General features: G+C 40.3%; 1 protein-coding gene across 2 annotated transcripts in view; it reads right to left on the minus strand.

The window, feature by feature from the left end:
• The window catches only part of doc2b (double C2-like domains, beta), a 294,549-nt gene extending 270,243 nt beyond the window's left edge, over positions 1-24,306 (minus strand). The window contains exons 1-5 of one of the 2 annotated variants that reach the window (XM_017699405.2): positions 24,048-24,306; positions 14,277-14,367; positions 10,611-10,754; positions 10,148-10,277; positions 2,432-2,518 (exon numbers count right to left, since the gene is read on the minus strand). In XM_017699405.2, coding sequence (XP_017554894.1) covers positions 2,432-2,518; positions 10,148-10,277; positions 10,611-10,754; positions 14,277-14,353 — 438 coding nt within the window. In that variant the 5' untranslated portion in view covers positions 14,354-14,367; positions 24,048-24,306. The remainder of the gene's footprint in view (positions 1-2,431; positions 2,519-10,147; positions 10,278-10,610; positions 10,755-14,276; positions 14,368-24,047) is intronic. The other variant, XM_017699415.2, reaches the window with a different exon arrangement.
• Positions 24,307-24,585: the final 279 nt, after the last annotated feature.

Genomic DNA, 24,585 nt, shown 5'->3' on the forward strand with positions numbered 1-24,585 from the left:
CACCAAGTAATTTCTTTTCTTTTTTAAAGACCCATTTTTATCAGTTTTTTTATGGAACAACAGACGTTCCAGGTTGCGCATGTCATTGATGTACTTACCCTATGAAAGAGGGGGGCTTAGGCGCTCCAATATCCTCTGGTACTATTGGGCAACACAGCTAAGGGGATTGATGTTTTACTTTACAGAAAAAGATATATCCTTGTGGAGAGAGATAGAGGGTCATTTTTGGGTCTACCCCTTCCCATTTACCTTTACTCGGCTTCTGGTAAAAATATTTTTAAAAAGTACCAAGAATCCCATAGTTAGAAATATGATTGTTGTATGGCATCAAGTTAAAACATTTTTGGGAGAAATTGCCTCTCTTTCTTTGTTCAGTCCAATATGGGCCAATGATTCATTTCCATCAGGGAGGTCTGATGGGGGGTTTAAATTTTGGACTAATAAAGGAGTACAAGCAATAGATTTATATAATACCGGCAGTGAATTGCTTATGTCATTTGAAGAAATAGCTGATAAATATAGTATATCATGTAACCATTATTTTTCAATTATTTACAATTGAGAAACTTTATTAAAACACAACAAAATCAGTCACTTTCTATTCCTGCTTTGTCCAAAATAGAAAAATTAATGGTCAAGGATTGTTTGGGGAGGGGCATCATTTCCAACATATATACCCTTTTAATGGGTGAATACTTATAATCATCAATAGAGAGATTGGAGGCATGGAGAGGGGACCTACAGGAGGACATCTCCATTGAAGACTGGGAGAAGACATGCAATAAAGCTCATTCACAAACAATTAACTTGCGTCTTAAATTAACACAACATTATTGGCTACTACGTACATATTAACTCCAGAAAGGCTCAATATATACAGTAGTGCTATAGCTGATGTGTGTACCACGTGTGGTAAAGAAAAAGGGACACCCTTTCACTGTCTGTGGTAGCGTGTCCACATAAGACAGTACTGTGAAGCAGTGAGAGATTGTATCCAGAACATCCTGTATATACATATACCATTGGACCCAAAGCTCTTCATGCTGGATTTATATCCAATGAATTACAAAATCAGACAAAGACATCAACAGTTTGTAGAAATTGGTATATTATTAGCTAAAATAGTTACTCTATCATGGAAAAGTGGGCCAGGTATAGATAAATGGTTAGGTGAATTATCTACAACCTTGCCCTTAGAAAAAATTACTTATGCCATCAAAGGTAAATATTCATCCTTTTGTAGTATTTGGGGTCCATTCATCGACTATCTAGAGAATACAAATTTAACTCAGATGTTGCAAGATCCTAAGACCACATAAGTAACCCTCTGCAGCTAAAAATCTTTAAAACAATGTTTTCCCACCCGATGCTCAGAAGAAATGCAAGTCAGCAATGTTTTGATAACTTTAATAGCCTTACAAGATCCTTAACTTACTTACATTTTTAAATTGTATTAATTTTTTTTATTATTCTTTTTCTCATTTTTGTTTATCTTTTTTGTGTGTGTTTGGATATGTTCATAATATTGTTGTAAACATTAAAATTGGTTAAAACCGGTAAAGACAATGTTGGAAAAACTCCAATTTACCCAGTCTAGCTCTATTGTCCAATTGCTCGTTACGTAGTCTACCTGTGTTTTTTTATTTTTTGCTTTTTTGGATTAACTATTTTTTTTGCATGTTTTTAACTAATTCCTGTACTATTTTTACCTACTTAATGATTTACATAGTTATTTGTGTGTATAATTCTTGTTAGTTCAGTGTTTATTGATCATAATTGCTATTTAATGTTTAATTTGTTTAATGTTTAAGTAAGTTGTTTAATGGCAAGGTATGTAAAACTCAAATACAATGTTTAAAAAATAAATAAATAAATAAAATGAAAAAAGAGCATGGTGTCCTCCAGTCATCAAGTGATATGAACACGACTGGGAACAGTGTGTCATCAGAATTCTCCTCATGACCCAGACTATAATGATGACCCTAAGCTTCAGCCACGCACTCTCTCTAAGAACTCAATCAGCATGAAGCAGTGGCCATTCACACGCGCCTCTTAAGGTCATGAAGCAAATGTGCAATCAATGTGGAAGATCCATTCATTAACGATGGCTTCTGAGGTTCAGACATGTGCCTACATATACTGTGCCATAATGAGTCACTGAGCAGATAAAATGTTCCATAGCTTTCTACATATTCCAGACCTTCCCTCCATCGGAATCAACAAAGTCAACCAAGCTTGGCAAAGCACAGAACGATTTAGATGGGCACCTCTGAAGAGAGTCTGTTTTTGGTTTTAGATGAAATGATTGTAGATAAGGGTTTGTAAATGCTGAGAGAAACACTGTGTTCATGTTTTCCTCTCGCGTCTGGATTTAATTATGAGCACTGGGATTGCATCTTAAGGAAGTGCTAATGCTGGAACTGAAGCCTACCTCTCTCTGTTCACTGCAGATCTTGCACAACCACTGAGCTTTCTTCTGACTGCACGCAGCCTCGATCCCACACTTGGTGCACACTTTCTGAAAATGAAAGGCAAAGCAATCTATAAGTCTCTGACTATGGATGGACAGATACTTGTTTCTCATATAATGTATTCAAATATCAACCAACTTTGAGATTACAATTTTCTTTAAAACAGATCATTTCAAACTTTTTAAGCATGACAAGATCTAGACAACCAGCTCTAAACTGCAATACATCACCGTCATCAGTAGCTTCAGTGGCAAAAGTGGAGAAAAAAGGTAAAGAAAGACTTTTTTTTGGTAGAAAGGCGCAGCACTAAGCCAGGGTTACACGACACAACTTTTACCCCGATTTTAGCCCTGATTCTCAGTCTGGCTGAGTCTGTGTCATTTGGCTCTAGTCTGCAGATTGTTGGGTCAGCTGGAGTCGAAAGTTGGAGAGAGAATCGAGTAGTGTGCAGGCTCAGATTTTTGGCCTCCTGATCACGTAATCTAGTAGCGTAAACTGGTCAACGACTCAATCTGAACAGACTCCTGCAACAGTCAATGAAACCTGAGAGCTTGAAAGAAGAAAATACTGCAAGTAAATAAAGAAAAATGCCAAAAAGAAGCCACTCATGTGTGCGGAGCGAAGTTTTTTAATGAGTTGAGTTTAAGGCACGATGCGCAACAGAATTTATGAACATTCAAAACTGAAAAAAATACCACACTGATCACAAATTTTAAATCCATGTCCTTCACTTAAACATGTTTGCAAGCTGCTTCTCGACTGTGCCAGCGCAAACGGCAGAGGAAACAGCAGCAGCAGCCAGCAGCTCCACGTTTGTTCATTTGGGTCTCCTAGAAACAGGAAAATGTGCGAGTTTGTTGTTCGAGTTCTCATAAGTTTGCATGAGTTCGTGCAAGTACAGTGAGTTCTCCTGTTGAGTTGAGTAGTGTGTGATCCCCAATATTTCAGTACCTCAAAAACATTTGCAAAAACCAGTCAGACAGTGTGAGATTCCCAGTCTTTTTATAATCTGTTAAGACTTTAAAAGTCGAGTATCCAAGGCTTTGTTGAGTCAGGAGAAAGAAAAAAAAACCATGCTAAAGTATTGTGTGCGTGCTCGGCTGCGAGTCGCCCTGTTAAGCCTGAAATAATCAGTTCACAGGGGTTTTCCAGACCACATCATAACACACATAAATGTCACAAGCACAGGCTCAAAGAGAAGGTTTGGCTTGATGTTTAGGTCTCAAATATAAAATCAACATACTGTTGAAAATAAGATAACAGTAGATATCACTCACATCCTTGGAAGACACGGCCTACACCAAGCTTTGAGTTTTTGTTGGATACTCTTTCAGTGCTCTCGCAATCATCAAATTCATCCACTCAGGACAGGTTCAAAGCACAACCTTTACAAACTTTAACTCATGAAACTATGCATAAAATTAAAAAAAAAAAAAAGGAAAGTAAAGAAAATTATTAAAGATGGTTATGGTGCATTTAAAGCATCACTGCCTTCTGGTGTTACAGATGTGTAAGTGCATTTAACTGGCATACACATGAACAATGTTTCCGTATTTAACTTTCATCTTACCAACGGAAGGTATGTGATGAAGAAAAGAGCCCAGAGATGTTTGTTGAGCCACGAATGCTGTTTGTGTGTCGTCTCTTAATCGAGTTGCATTTAAATCCAAAAGGTATAAAAACACGTAGTAAAGAACCCTAGAAAGATGATAAATGGCAGATATATAGATGTAGAGCAGAACATCAATGACAGCTGGAAAAGATCAACAAAAGGTGCTAAAAATTCTGCAAACATGTAAATAACTCCTCACAAATGACTTTACAGCGCGAAAAATATGGTGCATCAAAAACAATCTGCTAATTTGGTTAGTGGAGCCAACTGCATGTGTTGTGTGCGACCTTGAACAGTTTCGTGTTACTGAAGAGAAGTTATGTTGCATGCAACTCATAACATGCAACTAGTTGCATGAAAGCTTCACCATGTAGATCATACTAAATATGCCCTCTAAACTATGCTCAGGAAATTATAAACAACAGTTCCAAACAACATAGTTGCATACAGCACAGAAGTGTAGACTCAAGGTGCCTTATCTAAGCCTTTGAACGCAGCTGTAAATGGAGCTTGAAAAATGGCTAGTTTGAAGAAGCAGGTTATGATGACCAGTGCACTGATAACGGGCCTGGGAAAAACATCACTGAAACGCATATACGCATAAAGATGTATAATTTACCACAAGTATAATGTCCATCTCTGAATGCTGGTGAACGCCACATCCATCTTTGGCTAGAAATTTAATTACAACAGGATATTACACTGGCTCTTGGTGAATTGGAGCTCAAAAATCAATTTGAACTCTAAAGGTTTGAAATGGCATTATAACAGGAAAGCAGAAAGAACCTTTAATCAAGCTTGCCGTAATTGAAGACAAAAACCAGGAGAAGGACTGGTAATTGCGCCTTTTGCCGAAGAGTTCTGTACATTTTAAATTGGTTTGAGGGAGAGAAAGAGAGAATGAAAGAGGGAGAGGGAGAGAGAGGCTACTCAGGAGGCCCTTCAATTTTCTGCCAACTCTCCAAAAAGAATCCTCAGAGCGAACATGAACGCTTTACATAATTTCCCTTCAGTTTTGAATGACAACTGTTCCAGCACTGGCCACTGATGGCCAAAATCAAACAGCAATCCTTGACTTTGCCATCTACAAGCAAAAAGAAAAAAAAAAAAAAAAAAGATAAGGACGACACGGGGAGCAAAAAATCTCTGATTCGAGATGACTGAGATAAGTCGAGATGAGTTATCTCTGAGGAGGTTGTTTATAATTAGCCATCCTTAGATCCCGCAAAACAACAGAACAGCTGAACGAAGGGGAAAAATGAGTTCTCGCTGTGCTCGGAGCAAAACATAGCCTCTGCTTTTTTCCTCCTGCGAGTTCAACAATCACCTGGCACCTGACAGACCCCATATGGCAATGACAAAACAGTTCGACACCATTCGGTGGGTATGCGTAATACAACATATGTGGTTTATGAAAACAATTACGCCACTAACAGCGTAATAATCTCTGAAATTACCTTAATATTCCCTGCATATTCAAAACTCAGCACCATGACATTAACCTTTATCTGCGACAGATGTTGCAACATAATGGGCTGCATTAAAAAATACCAGGTGAAAAATAAGGTTTCTCTAAACATTAGCCTGTTAAACGCACCACCTGCAAAGGTCTATTGGTAAACAGTTTCAGCCCGTCTGTGCTAAACCAGCAAGTGTTTTGCGCAAGAGGCATGTTGAATCACTGTGTCCATCTGGAAACGCTGACCCTGAAAGCTGGGCAGGGCTGTGGACAATCTAAACAAAGCCTCATACCGGAGACTAAACAAGACTTAAAAGCAGTGAACAGACCATGAGCTTGTTATTCAGACACACACTGCCCCCTGGTGTAGGACACTGCCCTCCTGAAACATGTTAGGCCACAGCCAAATACATATCAGTATTCCATGATCAGCTCTCTGCTGCTGGCTTATGGAAGCTTAGTGTTACTGCATCACACTGTACGAGAGCCATACAAGAGTTGTTTCAGCTACATTTTATTTTGATGATGCGCTGCAGGTGCCTTGAAGATGCTCAATTTGTTTTTACCTTGCATACAACTAAAGTTAATTAAACTTAGGCCCAATGTCATTTCTTCTTTTTACCCCTACCTCTTGTTTTCGAGTGTCACCCCAACCAATCGGAACTGAGTTGGGGTCGTGGTTAAAATCTTGTGCTATGAAGTGGGACAACCCTCAAATAAAAAAAAAAATTAAAAAAAAAGAAAAATCTCTTCATTAACAGCTACTAGCGCTGCTCTGTAGGCGACCCAGCCCGACTTCAGTGACAGCAGAGGAAGGTAAAGCTCCTCACTGCTGGGCTTTAGTTACATTTAGGACATCATATGCCTTCAAAGAGGGGCTACAAGACAATTATTTATTACAGCCCACTCCTAATTCTTTGGTGATATGAAGCTGAAGTCCGCTATTCACCAGCTTCTTGTTCACATTTTCCCGTTCCACCTTAAATGGTGCAGCAGTTACATTTTGGCGCTTCAAACATCAACAGACTATTCAAGGTGGAATGGAAAGTTAGCTAGCGAGTTAGCTACGGAGACATTAGCATGCTATTAGCGATTTTTTGTGATTGTAAGAAAATGACCATAATACACAGAAACGACAGTAAACTGAGATAATACTATGGTTATCATAATAACGGAGAAAATACATTTGTGGGTTTGTTTGGTTGCTCGCACAGCCATGTTGTTGTTTTTTTTCCCACAACACTCCATTTGGAGTGTGTCTCTGAAAAATCTCTGTTTGGAGGGCCATGTAGCCCCAACACTTCGTCCTACCCCTCTATCTCAACAAAAAACTGAAGACGTGAACAGGGGGCTAAGGGCTAAGTGGTTGGGGCAAGGGGTGAAATGGGATTGGGCCTTAGATTTTACTAACCCTAAACCCTCTCTTAGGTCCTGGGCCTAACCCTAATGTTTAATTCTGCTGATTTTCTTTAAATATCTGCATAATTAAATAATTAAGACGCAAGCAAATGAATTCAGAGTGATTGGAAGTAAAATGCTTCAGTCTATAGAAACATACCAAGTGAGAATTCTTCACAGTGGTGTTGAAAGGAACCAGATATCTGAAACATTTGATGTTTTTAAAAGCTCTGTCACATACATTTCTCCAGGAAACTCTCAAAGATTTGCTGCCTGATGCCTGACACATTCCTTTGTGATAGTTTTTAAGTAAGATTTTGGACTAAAACCTTATACATATATATATTTTTATTATATATATATATATAATAAAACGTTTTAGTCCAAAATCTTACTTATATATATATATATATATATATATATATATATATATATATATATACATACACACACACACACACACACACACACACACTATACTTACCGGGGCCCCACCCTGGAGCCAGGCCTGGGGGAGGGGCTCGCCAGCGAGCATCTGGTGGCCGGGCATTCGCTCATGGTGCCCGGCCGGGCCCAGCCCGAAGGAGCTACATGAGTCCCCCCTCCCATCGACCCACCACCAATGGGAGGGGCAGAAGTAGGGGTGTGGTGCATTGTGGATCGGGCAGTGTCCGAAGGCGTGGGCCTTGGCGTTCTGATCCTCGGTTGCTGAAACTGGCTTTTGGAACTTGGAACGTTACCTCACTGGCGGGGAAGGAGCCTGAGTTGGTGCGCGAGGTTGAGAGATACCGGCTAGATATAGTCGGGCTCACCTCAACACACAGCTTGGGCTCTGGGTCCATAGAGTCCTTGGGAGGGGTGCTTGAAAGTGGGAAAGTCCCCCCGGGAGGGACTCAAAGTAGAGCCGCTGCTTCTCCACGTCGAGAGGAGCCAGTTGAGGTGGTTCAGGCATCTGGTTAGCATGCCTCCTGGACGCCTCCCTTGGGAGGTGTCACAGGCAAGTCCACCGGGGAGGAGACCCTGGGGAAGACCCAGGACACGCTGGCGTGACTATATCGCCCAGCTGGACTGGGAGCGCCTCGGAATCCCTCCCAGGGAGCTAGTGGAAGTGGCTGGGGAAAGGGAGGTCTGGGCCTCATTGCTCAGGATGCTGCCCCGCGACCCGAACCCCAGAGAAGCGGAAGATGATGGATGGATGGATGGATGGATGGATGGATGGATGGATGGATGGATGGATATATATGTTTTAGTCCAAAATTTTACTTAAAAACTATCACAAAGGAATGTGTGAAGACAATATATTTTTTCAGGTTCATCACTATTTTACCATTATCAACAGTATATAAAAATAAAATGGCTAGTGTTTTAAATATTGTAATCCTGGTTCCTACCAACAGCTTCATAAAGAATTCTGAGTCGGTAGGTTTTTCTACAGTGCAACACTTGGCTTAAAACTGAAATTTGTGTTAAAAAAAAAAAATTGGTGGAATTCCTGTTAAAAATTTAGCACCGAGTAGTACAGGTACAATGTATCATGGTAACACTATCAAACCATACTTATATTTGCATTAATAAAGGTAATGAACCTGTGCTTCCTGAGTGTTTCTACTTTATGCTAACAGAATGTCTTACAAACCAAAATACACAGCTTGTTTTGATTATACTGTTTCCTGAAAGGATACTTCTAATTTACTACACTTTTATGTATTTTGATTCGTCAAACAGTCGACATCTTACTCCAACCTAATTTACAAAACATAGGGATGAAGGAAAAATGTGGTCAGTCTGGGGGGCCCAGAGGACCAGGCTGGAAAAACACTGATCTCATTCATCCGATAGAATGACATACACTGCAGTCTCATTCCAGTGTCCAATCTTAACCACAAAGGGTCACCTGCAGGTTTTCATTCTAAACAAGGAGAAGCACACTTGATTGCTCTTTAATCAGTTGGTCTCAGTCTTCAAACAACTGAATAGTTATGTGTGCTCATGTTTTGTTGAAAACCTGCGGGCATAACAGCCCTTTGCAGAAGAGACTGGAGACCTCCTTACTAAAATGAAAAAACATTATATACTATTATACATGACATACTGCCTAGGAATAATGGTGAAATCATGGTCATATCATAGTATTGTAATAAATTAAATGACGAACGTGCAAAAAATTTATATGGGACGGCTTTTATGAAAACAACAAAACACGAAGAAATAAGTAAGTTAGTTGGAGTTTGTGCTTTGTATTTGAGCCAGCACAGATTATTAATCATGCTTTCACAACACACTCATATTTCAGTTTTGGTTGCGGTGTACAAGATTTAAAGACATTATACGATATATATAAGATTTAAATCAAAAACAGCTATAATGTACAAGTTACAAGTACAAGTTATTTATTTTTCTGTCCAGAAAAAAAGCAGCAAACATATTTAACTGAAGATTACATAGAAAATGTCAACAACTAAATCAAATCCCTTCCCCCCACCCTTTTTACCTTTCTTACAGATTTGATTCTTTTCAGCTTGTTTTCAGGTTAAGGCAGGGATATTTTTCAGCACCTCCAAAGTTTTAGACGTATTTTCAGATCCTCGCGATCCAAGTAATCCCAAGTAATCCCAAAGTGACCAGTCCAGTGTTCAGAGAACATCAGCCCGTGTGCTAATGTTCTCCACAATGTGCTTTGAGATGTTATCTCGTTGCAGATTAACTGCTTCCTAATCAAACGTATTCCAGATGGTCTAACATTATGTATTAAAATGTTTCTGTACTTTTCAGTATTAATTATGCCTTCAATCAAAAATAAGTCATGATCTCCAGATGTTACACATCCACAAAATTGTACAGTTCATAATGCTTGACTGATGATTAACGACATGGATTGAATAGTCTTTTGTTGCTTTGGCAGCAAACATACTGCATTCTGTTAGTTCTAAAGAGCTTAAATTTAGAATCAAACATCTAGAAAACATTACTCCACATTCAGTTCCTGTGTTGTACATCCAAAGTCAAATCTAGTACTGGAAATCCAATTGATCATGAATGTGACCCAGCACTATAACAACTTCAGCATCTGTAGATATGCTACAAGGGACTCTAAAAAGTGTGACCATATTTATAGTAAAAGTATAGATGGATGACCTGCATTGATGTAATATTGAAGGACATTATATGGAGCGGCAGCTTTAGGAGCAGTGAGGCAGTGTGCTTTACCTTGCAGCAGTCCAGGCAGAGGACTGAAGGAGTGCCCAGCAGACCCAGAGCCTCCCCACACAGCAAACACTGAGACAGCCCATTCCCCACCGCTGACCTCCTCATGTTCTCCAAACGCTCAATTAGTCTCCTGTAAACACAGACCTCAGTGTCATATTCACATGCAGAATACATGGTATGTTTGTTTATCACCATCAAAAAAGAACTAGCAGTTCTAAGTCAGATGCCTTCATGATATGCTGACATAAATAACAAGCATCTATCATGGCTGCACTCAGTGCCTGTACGATTAAAATGATCTGGAAAGGTTATGACCTTTGCTGCTTAAGCAAAAGGCTCAGCACTCATGTAAATACAAAGGACGGCCCGTGTCAAAGCACTACAGCTACAATAGGTTTAGTGAGAGGCAGCTCAAAAGGGCATTGAGAGAACGAGAGCGATGCAGACAGATAAAAAGCTCTACCCGATCCTGTGCTGCTCAATCAGCTCGAGCTGCTCGGCTCTGCGGATGACATTGAAAATGACGTCCAGCTCTCGCTTGTCCAGTGCCTGGGCCTTCCTCTGCTTCTCTGACTGGAACGTGTGCACGGACCAGCCAGTGTGTAGCCTGGTCACACACACACACACACACACACACACACACACACACACAGTAGATTACATTACATTACATTTAGCAGACGCTTTTATCCAAAGCGACTTACAAATAATGTGGTACATAGAACAAACATAGTCAGGCCTTAAAGGAGGCCAAAGGGTACTAGCGGGGTAGAGAAGGGAAGGAGGGCAAGAAGGAGATGAGGTTGGTAGTGGTTAGATTTGATAGAGGCGATCAGAGTAAGTGCTCCCTGAAGAGCTCCGTCTTCAGGAGTTTCTTAAAAATAGCGAGGGACGCCCCTGCTCTGACAGCGGAAGGTAGCTTGTTCCACCATTGGGGAAGCAAGTATGAGAACAGTCTCGATTGCTTTGTGTGACTGTTTGGCAAAGCTAAGCGACGTTCATTGGAGGATCGCAGCGGCCGGGCGGTGCTGTAAGCCTTTAGGAGCGAGTGCAGGTAGGAAGGAGCCTGCTCTGTTAACACCTTGTAAGCAATCGTAAGAGTTTTAAATTTGATACGAGCAGCAACCGGTAACCAGTGGAGCTCAATGAGCAGTGGGGTGACATGTGCCCGTTTTGGTTGGTTAAAGACCAGACGCGCTGCAGCATTCTGAACCATCTTCAGTGGTTTTACAACACAGGCCGGGAGGCCCGTCAGTATGGCATTGCAGTAGTCGAGGCGTGAGATGACCACTGCTTGTACCAAGAGTTGGGTGGCTTGTTGTGTTAGAAACGGCCGTATCTGTCTGATGTTGTACAGCGCAAAGCGGCAGGAGTGCAGCTTTTAAATTGCAAACCTAAAGAGGACTCATTGGCAGATTAGCAATCTTCGTTCCTTGTTGTCAATAATAAGTAGCCCCAAACTGAAGACCGCTGCAGCTGGAGCTCAAAAAAAACAAATATTACTTACTGCTGCCCTCTAAATGTGTAATAGCAGCATGCAAGTTGTTCAAACTTTGGTTATTTTTATAAGAACCATGACGGTTTTCAATTAATGCATTTTCCGTTTTTTACATGAATTTGTCTCAAATCAACAGTGGAACACACACCTAATTCACCTTACATTAGTTGTGAAATAAACAGGACAAACTAACAACTGTTAAAAATAATTATGATCAGGCGATTACGTAATAACTGCGACAGACCTACTTTTAGGTCATCCTTGCAAACATTTGCATGATTTTTAGTTACAGCATCTGCTACACAAATTAATTTCAATGGAAAATGAAAAACCTTTTTAATTTAGTTTACTTATCAGTAACTCGTTTTAAGTCATCTACTTAGGGGGCAGTAATTATAAGTCTTTTAACACTAACTGCAGGTGCTCAGCCAGAAATCTGAAGGGTAATCGTTCCAACAGTAAGAAGCAGCACCAGTTCTCACGCCAAATTTGTGGCCACTTTTTGCATTAAGTGGATAGAGAAAATAGGAATGCACCACACGTTTTGTGGGCATTACAGTTAACAAATTACTATTAATTGGGGCCCAATCAAAATACCTCCTGATATTAGCTGACATTGACAAGTAGCGTTTTTATCGGTATTGTCAGAGCTCGATTTCCTTGCCATGGCATGACATATATCCCTGTTAATGATGGTTTTAGAGAGGGTAACAGGTGTGAGTGGTGGGAAACATTACACTGTTGGTAAACAATACAGATTCTTTCTATTCACATCAGTGCATGCTGATGTAATCAAAACTCAACCAACACATTATACATATATATTATACAACCCCAATTCCAATGAAGTTGGGACATTGTGTAAAACAAATAAAAACAATACAATGATTTGCAAATCCTTTTCAACCTATATTCAATTGAATACACTACAAAGACAAGATATTTAATGTTCAAAACAGATCAATTTTATTGTTTTTTGAAAATATTCACTCATTTTGAATTTGATGCCTGCAACACGTTCCAAAGAAGTTGGGACAGGGGCAACAAAAGACTGGGAAAGTTGAGGAATGCTCAAAAAACACCTGTTTGGAACATTCCACAGGTGAACAGGTTAATTGGAAACAGGTGAGTGTCATGACTGGGTATAAAGGGAGCATCACTGAACGGCTTAGTCGTTCACAAGCAAGGACGGGGAGAGGTTCACCACTTTGTGAACAACTGCGTGAGCAAATAGTCCAACAGTTTAAGAACAACGTTTCTCAATGTGCAATTGCAAGGAATCTAAGGATTTCATCATCTACAGTCCATATTACCATCAAAAGATTCAGAGAATCTGGAGAAATCTCTGCAAGTGGTAAGGCAGAAAACCATCATTGAATGCAGGTGACCTTCGATCCCTCAGGCGGCACTGCATTAAAAACCGACCTCATTCTGTAACGGATATTCCCACATGGGCTGAGGAACACTTCAGAAAACCACTGTCAGTGAACACAGTTTGTCGCTCCATCTACAAGTGCAAGTTAAAACTCTGCCATGCAAAGCGAAATCCATATATCAACAACACTCAGAAACGCCGCCGGCTTCTCTGGGCCCGAGCTCATCTGAGATGTACTGACGCAAAGTGGAAAAGTGTCCTGTGGTCTGACGAGTCCACATTTCAAATTGTTTTTGGAAATCATGGACGTCGTGTCCTCCGGGCCAAAGAGGAAAAGGACAGTCCCAATTGTTATCAGCACAAAGTTCAAAAGCCAGCATCTCTGATGGTCTGGGGGTGTGTTAGTGCCCATGGCAGGGGTAACCTACACATCTGTGAAGGCACCATTAATGCTGAAAGGTACATGCAGGTTTTGGAGCAACATATGCTGCCATCCAAGCAACGTCTTTTTCAGGGACGTCCTGCTTATTTCAGCAAGACAATGCCAAGCCACATTCTGCACGTGTTACAACAGCGTGGCTTCGTAGTAAAAGAGTGCGGGTACTAGACTGGCCTGCCTGCAGTCCAGACCTGTCTCCCATTGAAAATGTTGTTAAAAGGAAAGGTGATGTAACTCAGTGGTAAACATGCCCCTGTCCCAACTTCTTTGGAACGTGTTGCAGACATCAAATTCAAAATGAGTGAATATTTGCAAAAAACAATAAAGTTGATCTGTTTGAACATGAAATATCTTGTCTTTGTAGTGCATTCAATTGAATATAGGTTGAAAAGGATTTGCAAATCATCGTATTCTGTTTTTATTTATGTTTTACACAACGTCCCAACTTCATTGGAATTGGGGTTTATATATATATATATATATATATACATATATATATATATATATATATATATATATATATATATATATATATATATATATATATATATGTATGTATATTAAAGACTGAGTTCATGTCATTCATTTAAAATTATAAAGTGATAACTGAGAACTGAGTGATTTCTGTCAAAAGTGTTGAAGAAATATTAAATACATATAAAAAATATTAATATACAAACTGTATACAAATATAAAATGTATAGTCCCTTAAATTCACACATTTGTGGGCACAAAATATCATATTGGTTGCATCTTAGTATTAATATAAGCCAAAAGCATTAGAATTTATGACCAACAGTCCTGCAGAATTACTCACTTGGCTCTCAGGGCTAGCTGTCGGTCATTTGGGCAAACCCACTGGCTATTCCCACTGCCAAACATGGTGTCGGTCATGCCTCAAAGAGATGCTGTAAGAGAAAAAAAAAGAAAGCATGTAGTTTCTGTATGCTTCTTCATGATAGAGTTAATCACTTCTCTATTGGTTTGTTTGCCACAGTCACAGAGAGGAGACATATGACCTTTCAGTCCTGAAGCTTACTTTGAGTAATGAAAGGAAGCTTGCAGATCAATGCCTCAAAGTCTTAAGCATTTGCCATCAGTGTCAGTCAATTTGGAAGCCATTAGCGTTAGCTATTTGCCTTGGGGCAGTGGTTAGCATTGATGCTGCCACTGTGCATTTTCCTCATCATAAAAAAGCTGCACAGCTGTTCAGCACACAGTTATCAGTTAAGAGGTTTTCACAAACAAGAGGATTCAGTCATGTATAGTAAAATAACTAGCCCTGGAGGGTAGCACTGATACTTCATATCCATTTCACAAAAGAAAAGCTCCTCTTTTGCATCTGGACCTTATGGTTAGTCCTTTCTCTGAACATGACAAATAAATGACAATGAAGTCTGAAGCAAAAAAAAAAAAAAAAAAATGTATATACACACACACACACACACACACACACACACACACACACACACACACTCACCGGCCACTTTTTTAGTGTTCAATTGTTTGTCAACACAAATAGCTAATTCATTCAATCACATGGCCGCAACTCAATGCATTCAGGCAGGTAGAGGTGGTCAAGACAACTTGAAGTGCAAACCGAGCATCAGAACGGGGAAGAAAGGTGATTTAAGTGACTTTGAACGTGGCATTGTTGTTGGTGCCAGACGGGCTGGTCTGAGTATTTCAGAAACTGCTGATCTACTGGGATTTTCACACACAGCCATCTCTAGGGTTTACAGAGAATGGTCCGAAAAAGAGAAAATATCCAGTGAGCGGTCAGTTGTGTGGACGAAAATGCCTTGTTGATGTGAGAGGTCAGAGGAGAATGGGCAGACTGGTTCGGGATAATAGAAAGGCAACAGTAACTAAATGACCAACTAAAATCTGAGGAATGTTTCCAACACCTTGTTGAAAGTATGCCACGAAGAATTAAGGCAGTTCTGATGGCAAAAGACATCAGATAAGACAACCTCTTACTAGCACGTTGTACCTAATAAAGCGGCCAGTGAGTGTATCTCTAACATGAGTTAGTGCTAAATTCTAAACAATGAGTCAGTATCTTTCCTCCACAGGGTGGACAGGAAAGGAATCGGTCCATTTCTCTTGGCCCTGCCCACTCATCCATTTATCAGAGCATTTATGTCCATTAAAAACACATTTCTCAGTTTGTGCTCAGTGGTACAAACACAAGAAACGTATGGTGCAAGGACAGAGGAAAAAATGCAATTACATCTGGAAATACAAACAAACAGTGCTTTTCCTCCAGAAGCACCAAGCAATGAAGTCATGAATGTAGCTACTGCACTGGGTAATTGTGTTTTATCTGGGTTGTGATGCAGATTACTTAAAAGTGCAGTCATGAGAAAAAAAACACCCGTCACACTCTCGCTCTCTCAAACATGCACCTCATTTATGACTAAGCGACTCAGTCTGTTTACATTTCCATGCGACCTAATGCCCTTTGCACAGCGCTGCTGTTTAGGCCCCAGGCACAAAAGAGTGCAAAACAGCAGCTCCAAAATAAAAAAAACAGCCAATCAGCAGCACCAGAACACTCCACTCTTCACAACTAGACCTGTAACATCTTGACAAAATAGTCACAATTATATTGCTACACACTGCACTGTACACAAACAAACCATTTTCAGCATCACAAAAAAGAAATATATTAAAATATAAATATATTTAACAGGAATTTAAAGTCTCAGCAGTTAAATCTAATATCATTTTTTCAATATTTAATGTTTCCACCTTTGTCTTTATTACATCTTCCATTTTTTTCGGGAGTCTTGCCTTCAGTTTTTCAATCTGCAGGAAAACCTTTTCAGCACCACCAAAATTCAGTCTTGAAAAGGTTGTATTTTCTGTTTCTCATGATCCAAACACATTTGGACTCTGGAGTGGACAATCCATTGCTCCGAGGACACCAGCAGCTTCCTAGTTTGATTTGTTTTTGTACCCGTTTCATTTTTGCAGTAAGGGCTTCTTGATGTCTACACATCCTTTCAAACTCATAGCATTGAGTTGTCTTCTCACAGTGGAAGGATGGACAGAAACACCTGTGAATTTTCTAAGATCTAAAGTGAGAGTGCAGCCTGATTTTCTCCTGTCTCTCAAAGATAAAACTTTCAAGTACTGTTTATCTGCTGGTGATCGTTTTGGTGGTCTACTGGGTCTTGCACAGATTAGAAGTGCCATTTTCTCTTTAGCTTTTAAACATTTTTTTTTAAAACTCCAGTTTTGGACGCTCCTGCTTTGACTTTCCCCCTCTTTATGCAAGTGGATTACCTAATCTCAGAAATATGTACTGAAACATGGATAACTAGTACTTTGAAGCAGTTTTAATAAGTGAAAATTAAATGAATGAAGGGTAGTCGCTGACTTTTTAACAGCACTGCATTATGATCACAAAATACATTGGTGAATGATCGAACAATTCCCAATAGTTCTGAGTTCCCTGGAGAGTTTAGTTCCAACCTGCATCTAACAAGATGCCCCACTGATGCGAATACATCGGATTCAGCCAATGAAGGATGAGTTTATTAGCTGGAGCAGGTGTGGCAGATTGTGATAGGGACTAGACTCTACTGGAAAGCAGATCTTGAGAACCAGGGAGATCACAAATAAAAATTTTTTAAAAATCCAGTACTGGGCTCCAGAGTTGGAGCGTTGGCTCAGTCATCAGGAGATCGCGAGTTCGATCCATGGTGATACTACAGCCATCCATGGCCAGGAGTCCAATAGAGCACAACGTGCCTCACTCTCAGGGTGAGTAGGATGGCCCTCCCTCCCCACCCCCCATCACTCAGCGTGATGCTAGTCAGTACAGGCGTCTGTTAGCTGACATAACAAAGCTGACGGTTGCTGCTTTCCTTCGCGTGCGCTCAACTGTCCAATGACGTGGCATTGGCGGCAGTTCAAAAAGATGTGGTGGTGCTTCACAGGTCTGTGCTAGCCTTCACCCTCCTAGCGCTGCTAGTATTGTGATTTGTGTAGTGATAACTAGTGGGTGGAATTGGAAACGGCTAAATTGGGGAGAAAATTGATGAAACAAACAAACAAAACATTTTGTATATTGTCTTTTACTACAAATATTGGCCTTTATCAAATTCCCTCCCTAAGACCATGAGAAAGAAGCACCAAGAGGACCTATACTGAAAAGGAGAAGCTTATTAATAGCACAAGGAGCATGAAGAAAAACACTAAGAGAAACCAAGATTCAAAATTAGGATCTCCCTAAGAGCATGAGGAAGAAACAAGCCATGTTTACATGCAGCCTAATAATCCGTTAATAATTCAACTAATAGCTCAATCTGAATAGAATACGTCCATATAAACACCTCAAACGGAACAGTCTGGTCCAATTGAGGCCATTCAGAACACAATTTCTATCTAATTGAACAAGGTGGGTAAACCTGTAAATAATCAGTTAAATAGAAGTGTAAACGCCTGTGTCCAATTACACTTCCAAACGGAACGTGTAAGTAACGCATGTGCGTTGTGTCATAGTGAAAGTTTATAATGTTCAAGCAGAAACTGAAACTGGTCTGCTGGAAGCAGAAACTGGTCTGCAGGAGACGAAGTTTATGTTCTGATCTTTAAAAGACAGCGGTGGGAGGGACGTCCATCTTATGTGATTCAGATCAACAATCCCCACCGCTTCTTTTATAAGTACATGTGAAGTATGTTTTTCTGAGTCTGACATAATTTTAAAGCAATTCAAAAGACAAGCGCACCAACTGGAAACTCATCTCATTTGGTAAAGTTTACTCTAAGTGATACTCCACACGTGTGTCTTTTTGGATCGGATTACTTTTAGTGCACATGTAAATTAAGATTTACCATCAGATTGTTGAACAGAGTGCACACATAAATGCCTCGGTCTGAATTTGTAATTGGAATGTATTCAATTGGATTGCCAAAAATCTTTGCATGTAAACACAGCCACTGCGAAGAATCAAGACCCAAAAGAATAAACTCCCTAGGAGCATGAGGAAGGAACACTGAGTAGGCCCAAGACCCAAAAGAAGAAACTCCCTAGGAGCATGAAAAAGGAACACTGAGTAGGACCAAGACCCAAAAGGAGAAACTCCCTAGGAGCATGAGGAAAGAACACTGAGTAGGACCAAGACCCAAAAGAATAAACTGCCTAGGAGCATGAGGAAGGAACACTGAGTAGGACCAAGTCCCAAAAGGAGAAACTCCCTAGGAGCATGAGGAAGGAACACTGAGTAGGACCAAGACCCAAAAGAATAAACTCCCTAGGAGCATGAGGAAGGAACACTGAGTAGGACCAAGACCCAAAAGGAGAAACTCCATAAGAGCATGAGGAAGGAACACTGAGTAGGACCAAGACCCAAAAGGAGAAACTCCATAAGAGCATGAAGAAAAAACACTGCGAGGAACCAAAACTCCAAAGGAAAAACTCCCTAAGACCATCAAAAAAACCCCTTAGGGTGACCAAGATGGCGCACTACTGATCTTGTTAGACGTACAGGATATTAGATGTGAGAACAAGGGACGACATGTATCTAAAATTCATGGCTAAGTGGACAATTCTGCTATTTGTTTTTAAACGTCATCAAAATGAAAAAGTTAAAATGTATACAGTCATTTAGTGTGGTTTCCGTTCTAGAGAAGCATGAGTCAGAGTTGCTCAGAGCGGTGGTGATGGGAACCACACATTTGAAGACATTAATGCCTTTAAAAAGAAAAAACTACCTCACAGATAGTTAACTTATTACATTTAACGGTTACAGATACACCGTCTGATGCCAGAGACATCGTTTTACCATATTTCTGAGCTAAGGTTTTGGCCCAAAACATTTTTAAGTCAGTTTATGGCAGAGAGGTACAAGCAGGGCATAGTAATGAAAGAAAATTGATATTTTCCAGATTTACCACTACCACTATTTTACCATCACAATGTAACATACAATGTTGCCAGCTACTTAGACATTAATGGCTGTGTATTGAGTTATTTTCATAGGACAGTAAATCTATACTGCTATACAAGCTGTACACTAACTACTTTAATTTATACCCAAGTTTCATTTTGATAGTGTTGTCCTATGAAAAGATATAATAACATATTTGCAGAAATGTGAGGGGTGTTCTCCCTTTTGTGAGATACTGTACATAACCTCAGAAGACATGTGCAGGTTCACCGTTTGTTTTACATAGTAAATATGCTCAAAAACAATGAACCAACAGGGTTGTTTGACCTTCAAACTGAAAATATATTCACAATAAATGAATGATCGGTCTTTCTTTACACAACTGGTTTACGTAAAATGAATGAGATAAAATATATTTCAATAAATAAATCTATTTATTTTAACCCCAAAAAAATATTCATTCAGATGAAAGAAAAACATATAGTACTGAAATGTTTCAACTGTTCCATCAACTCAATTTTGTCATAGTAAAGTCTGTCTATGTTGACTCTACTCTGAATGCCTAAATGAAAATACGGTATAACTGAATTAAGTTCATACAACAATGTAAAGTGGCTACATTTGTTTGTTAGTAGGGGTGGGAGGTATGATCGTAATGTGGTACACGGCAGTAGGTAAAAACAATGATATTTTAAAAATAATGACGGTATTTCAAATGATGTCAAATTTCTATTCCAAGACTGAGGGGACAAATAAACACATTGCACCCATTTAAATTTTAGAGGGCTCACTGACTGGAGGTTTGGCAGCTCACAAATAACTGGCACTGACAGAAAAAGGTGGAAATCAGAGCCAGGAAAAACTAAGCATGACAGCAGCACTGCACATAAAGAAGCTTTGACTCCAACACCAGCCACTAACTGTGGCTAAAATGACACCTGTGTAGAGAAGAGCGCTCTCATTTTAGCAATAGTTAATTACAACCATGCTGTGGTGTGGAACGTTTAGCCTCCAACTAAGCTCTCTCTCCCAAAAACCACAGAACAGGATTTATTTCTGCTTAATGTCACTCTACTTTTGCTATCTCAAACATTATCATCTAAATTTGTATCAATAGCACCAATTTTCAGAATCAAACCCGTACTGTGATGGGCGGCGCTATATGGGTCTGTGGCCTGCTCGCTAAGCTAACATTAAGGCAGCATATCACGCTAAAGATCCGAACACCGCAGAAGAAATTTTATTTTGCCTTTCTGTATTTGAAATAACACTAGACAAGATGGCAAAAAGTGTTAAGTGACCATCACCAGCAGCTCAGCATTTCTGCCTAAATGGATAGCACCCCAGCCAATGTTGTAGACACTGTGAGCCCTGGGTTCCACCACCACTGTAAAGAAGCTGGTAAGCTTCTCTACATTCAACTATTTCATATCAAAACACTGTAAATGACTATCTAAATGATAATATGCTAAAATTAAGAAAAAAGTGAAATTCCACTTTTACATAAGCTGAAATCAACTCGGTGCTTCCTTCACGTGAACCCTAAGCTAGCTTGCTCATTGACGCCTAAAGTAGGAAGATCAGCAAGTCGTCATGAACGACTAATTGTCCGTTTCGCAAAAGACCACAGCGTTCACTGGGAAAAATCACAAAACTAGCTGGCCGCACACTTATAAAAGATGCTTCTTCAAGAGTTCTTTAGGAAAGAAGATCTATATAGAACCATGAACACTCAGAGAACCCTTTGCTAGATTTTATTTGGTTCTATACCCATCTACTGAAAAGGGTTCTATATAGCACCAAAAAGGGTGTTTCAATTATTTAAAGCTTGTCATTGTAACAACAGAGCCACAAACAGTCAACGAGCCCTTTGCAAGAATAAAAGGTTGAATGGTTCCTCAGATTGATGGAGAACCATTTCCCGATGGAAAGACACAATGGCTCTTTAAGTGTTCATGGTTCTATACAGAACCCTTTTTTTATTCAAGAACTTTTTTTTTTTAAAGAGTGTACAATTCTCCGCAGTTTCAACTCACAGCAAATGAAAAGGTCTTACTGCTGTTTTAACCAGCTGTATACAAACAAAAAGCCCCATTTAAATGAACCACTGTTCCCACTGAATATTCATCTCAGACCCCCCTTTTCCCTTGAAGCAAAGAACAAATACATGACAGAGGAACAAAATACCTTAATAACATTAACCACAGAGCGCTGGCTCCGGGCGATCGCCACACACCTTTCAAACTCAATACGCTCTGGCAGCTGTTCAGGCCAAATCCACTTAAAAGCTGTTGGCAAACAAAGACGCACACCGACAAAGAGCGAGAAAAAGTGTTTACCTTGGGAGAGAGGGGCTGATGACAACAAAAGCAAAAAGAAAGGAAACTTTCACCAGGCTCTGCTTCTTATCTAGGATCTACTTTTCCTCTTCCACGTCCCGAGCTTAAGCGGTGCAAACAAAATCCCTCAAAACTGGTCTTAGATCAGCGTGAGAAGGAAAGTTCCACAGGGCTCCACGGCCAACCTGTCACACCGGTCACATGATGGTAGAACAATCCTTCTGAAACATCCTGTTCCTCCGTTGGCACTGATTGAACCGCCCCTGATGATAGACTTTCACAGACCAGCCTGTTTTAAAGGGTTTACTATTGACCTGGCCTTCAAATCTAAGCAGTAGATGTCATTGTGATCTTATTTGGTGGGCCTGCTGGAGCCCCGAGACATCCCAAATTGAAAGTTGAGTGAGGACTATTGTTTCTTTCACATGGGCAGCTGCTTGGCTTAATAAAAGCTTTTTCAACCAAAACGTGGCTCTTATTCAGATAGACTATTAAATGGACCTAAAACTAAAAGGCAGAATAAGCAAGACTTCACATTTTAACATTCAAGCATCAAATAAAATGAAGTAGAAGTGGTTTTATGCACAGTCATAATTTATGTTTCTGTGGCTGGTTCCCAAACCCTCTATCATTTGGACTTAAACAGACTGTTTTTGTTACTGCGGCATTAGATAGAAAGCTAGACAGCTAGACAGACAGACAGATACAACTCATTGCACAGTACAGGTGCTAGGCAACAAAATGCAGTTTGGCATCTTCCAGAAGTGTAAACAGTGACAAAGTGCAAATCTTTCAATACTGCAATATTTGCTGTGAAACTTTATGACTGAAACATGTAAATGATCTCTGTTCTGATTGGCTGCCCTGTATTGTGCCTCACTCAAAAAGCAGTCTGGGCTGAAACACTGCTTATAACTTCAGCGTGAATAAGTGTGATGTACTGCTCTAGGCTGAACAGGCAGATTTGTGTAAATGAGTTGGTATTTGTGACACGACAATGGCTTGTTTTTGCAGTAGCATGTTTTAAGACCTCAACAATGTTTATCAAACTTTTATTTATAAAAAAAAAAAGAAGAAAATCTTTTGGTCTATATGTTATCACATCTAAAACACTTTGAAATTTATAGGACTAAAACGGCTGAAAATCTTTAATTGAGAATACAAGTAGGAAAATTCAAATATGCGCTTGTAAGATGTTCACCAAAGGTTTAGCCACACAAGATTTCACCGCTTTACTCCAATGAGAACAAGAACCCTGCCAACTTTCATTCTATAGTACACCATAACTTTAAAAAACCTCCTTGTTTCTACACCCTTTGTCCATTTGATCTGCTTCACTTACCAGATAGATGTGCTACAATTACAGACTGTAGACTGTTTCTCTGCATACTTTGTTAGCCCCCTTTTACCCTGATCCTCAATGGTCAGGACCCCCACAGGACCACCAGAGAGCAGGTATTATTTGGGTGGTGGATCATTCTCAGCACTGCAGTAACACCTACGTGGTGGCGGCGTACTACTGTGTGTTGTGCTGGTACAAGTGGATCAGACACAGTAGTGCTGCTGGAGTTTTTAAACACCTCGGTGTCCCTGCGTCCCATGGGCAGCGTCCCTGATGAAGGACTAGAGGATGACCAACACAAACTGTGAAGCAACAGATGAGCTACTGTCTCTGCCTTTATATCTATAAAGTGGACCAACAAAGCAGGAGTGTCTACAAATGGGCAGCGTGTGGACAAAGTTTAAAAACTTCAGCAGCACTGCTGTGTCTGATCCACTTGTACCAGCACAACACACACTAACACACCACCACCATGAATGATCACGCAAATAATACCAGCTCTGTGATGGTCCTGACCACTGAAGGGCTCCCATAAAAAAGGGTAAATGTGATCAAGTATGCGGAGAAGCAGACGGACTGCAGTTTGTAATTGTAGAACTACAAATTGCACCTACTTGGTAAGTGGAGCTCATAAAATGGTCAAAGAGGTGAAGAAAAAAATTTGGCAATTATTATGTTACAGCTGATCGGTGTATATACAGCTGACGTACATTAATGGACGAATAGGAGAGTCTAATATGCAGGTGGTCTGGTCAGGGGACAGATGGTCTGTCCTCTTGCAATATTACGTTTCAGCAAGTGACCGGTTAAAGACTCCACTAACAGCAGCTCAGCTTTCTTATGCAGCTCATCAGTAAATAAGGCACATGCTTGCCGAAAACATGACAGCTTCGGATATCTGTCATTAACTCTGCAATGTTACCACTGTTTCATCTGTGAACAACCATGTCCCATTCGTCACCCCCAAACTTCAAGAAAGCAAAACCTGCCTAGACTCCCAACCTCACCTGGTGACTTTATGTATCCACACAGAAAAGGGACTCTTTCCAAACACTGCTCGTCCTTCTCCCAGCTGTGCACACACCTGCGCTGGACGAAGAGGTTACAGCTGGAGACGCACGATAAGGCAGCAGGTGGAACACAAAAGATTTGCAGCCCATAGACAGTGCAGAACAGAGCTGCCTATTGTACACAGCTCCCTTCAGCTTTCTCCCTTCAAAAAAGCAGGGACGGTCTCGTGGGTCCAGGCTCTGGCTTCGGACAATGGCTGCACTGCGCTTTATCTCCAACTCTGCAAACAAGTGGAAAGGAAAGGGGAAAAAAGGAAACAGAGGTCACATTACACCAGTGCCCCCTCCTCCCAGCAGTGCGGAGAAAGGGGAGGGAGGACCGCGTGTTCCCTCCCAGATACTCAGCACAGGTTTCCTAGGAGAGAAACACCACAACCTTTGTGTCTGGTTCATTAGGAGGAATAGGGACGAAATAGTGCTGGACAATATATATTAATACAGGTGTTCTGGTTTTTGGTGTCACACCACAGATCTT

Source organism: Pygocentrus nattereri, chromosome 23 (genome assembly GCF_015220715.1).
Source record: "Pygocentrus nattereri isolate fPygNat1 chromosome 23, fPygNat1.pri, whole genome shotgun sequence".
In the NCBI taxonomy this organism is placed as follows: Eukaryota; Metazoa; Chordata; class Actinopteri; order Characiformes; family Serrasalmidae; genus Pygocentrus; species Pygocentrus nattereri.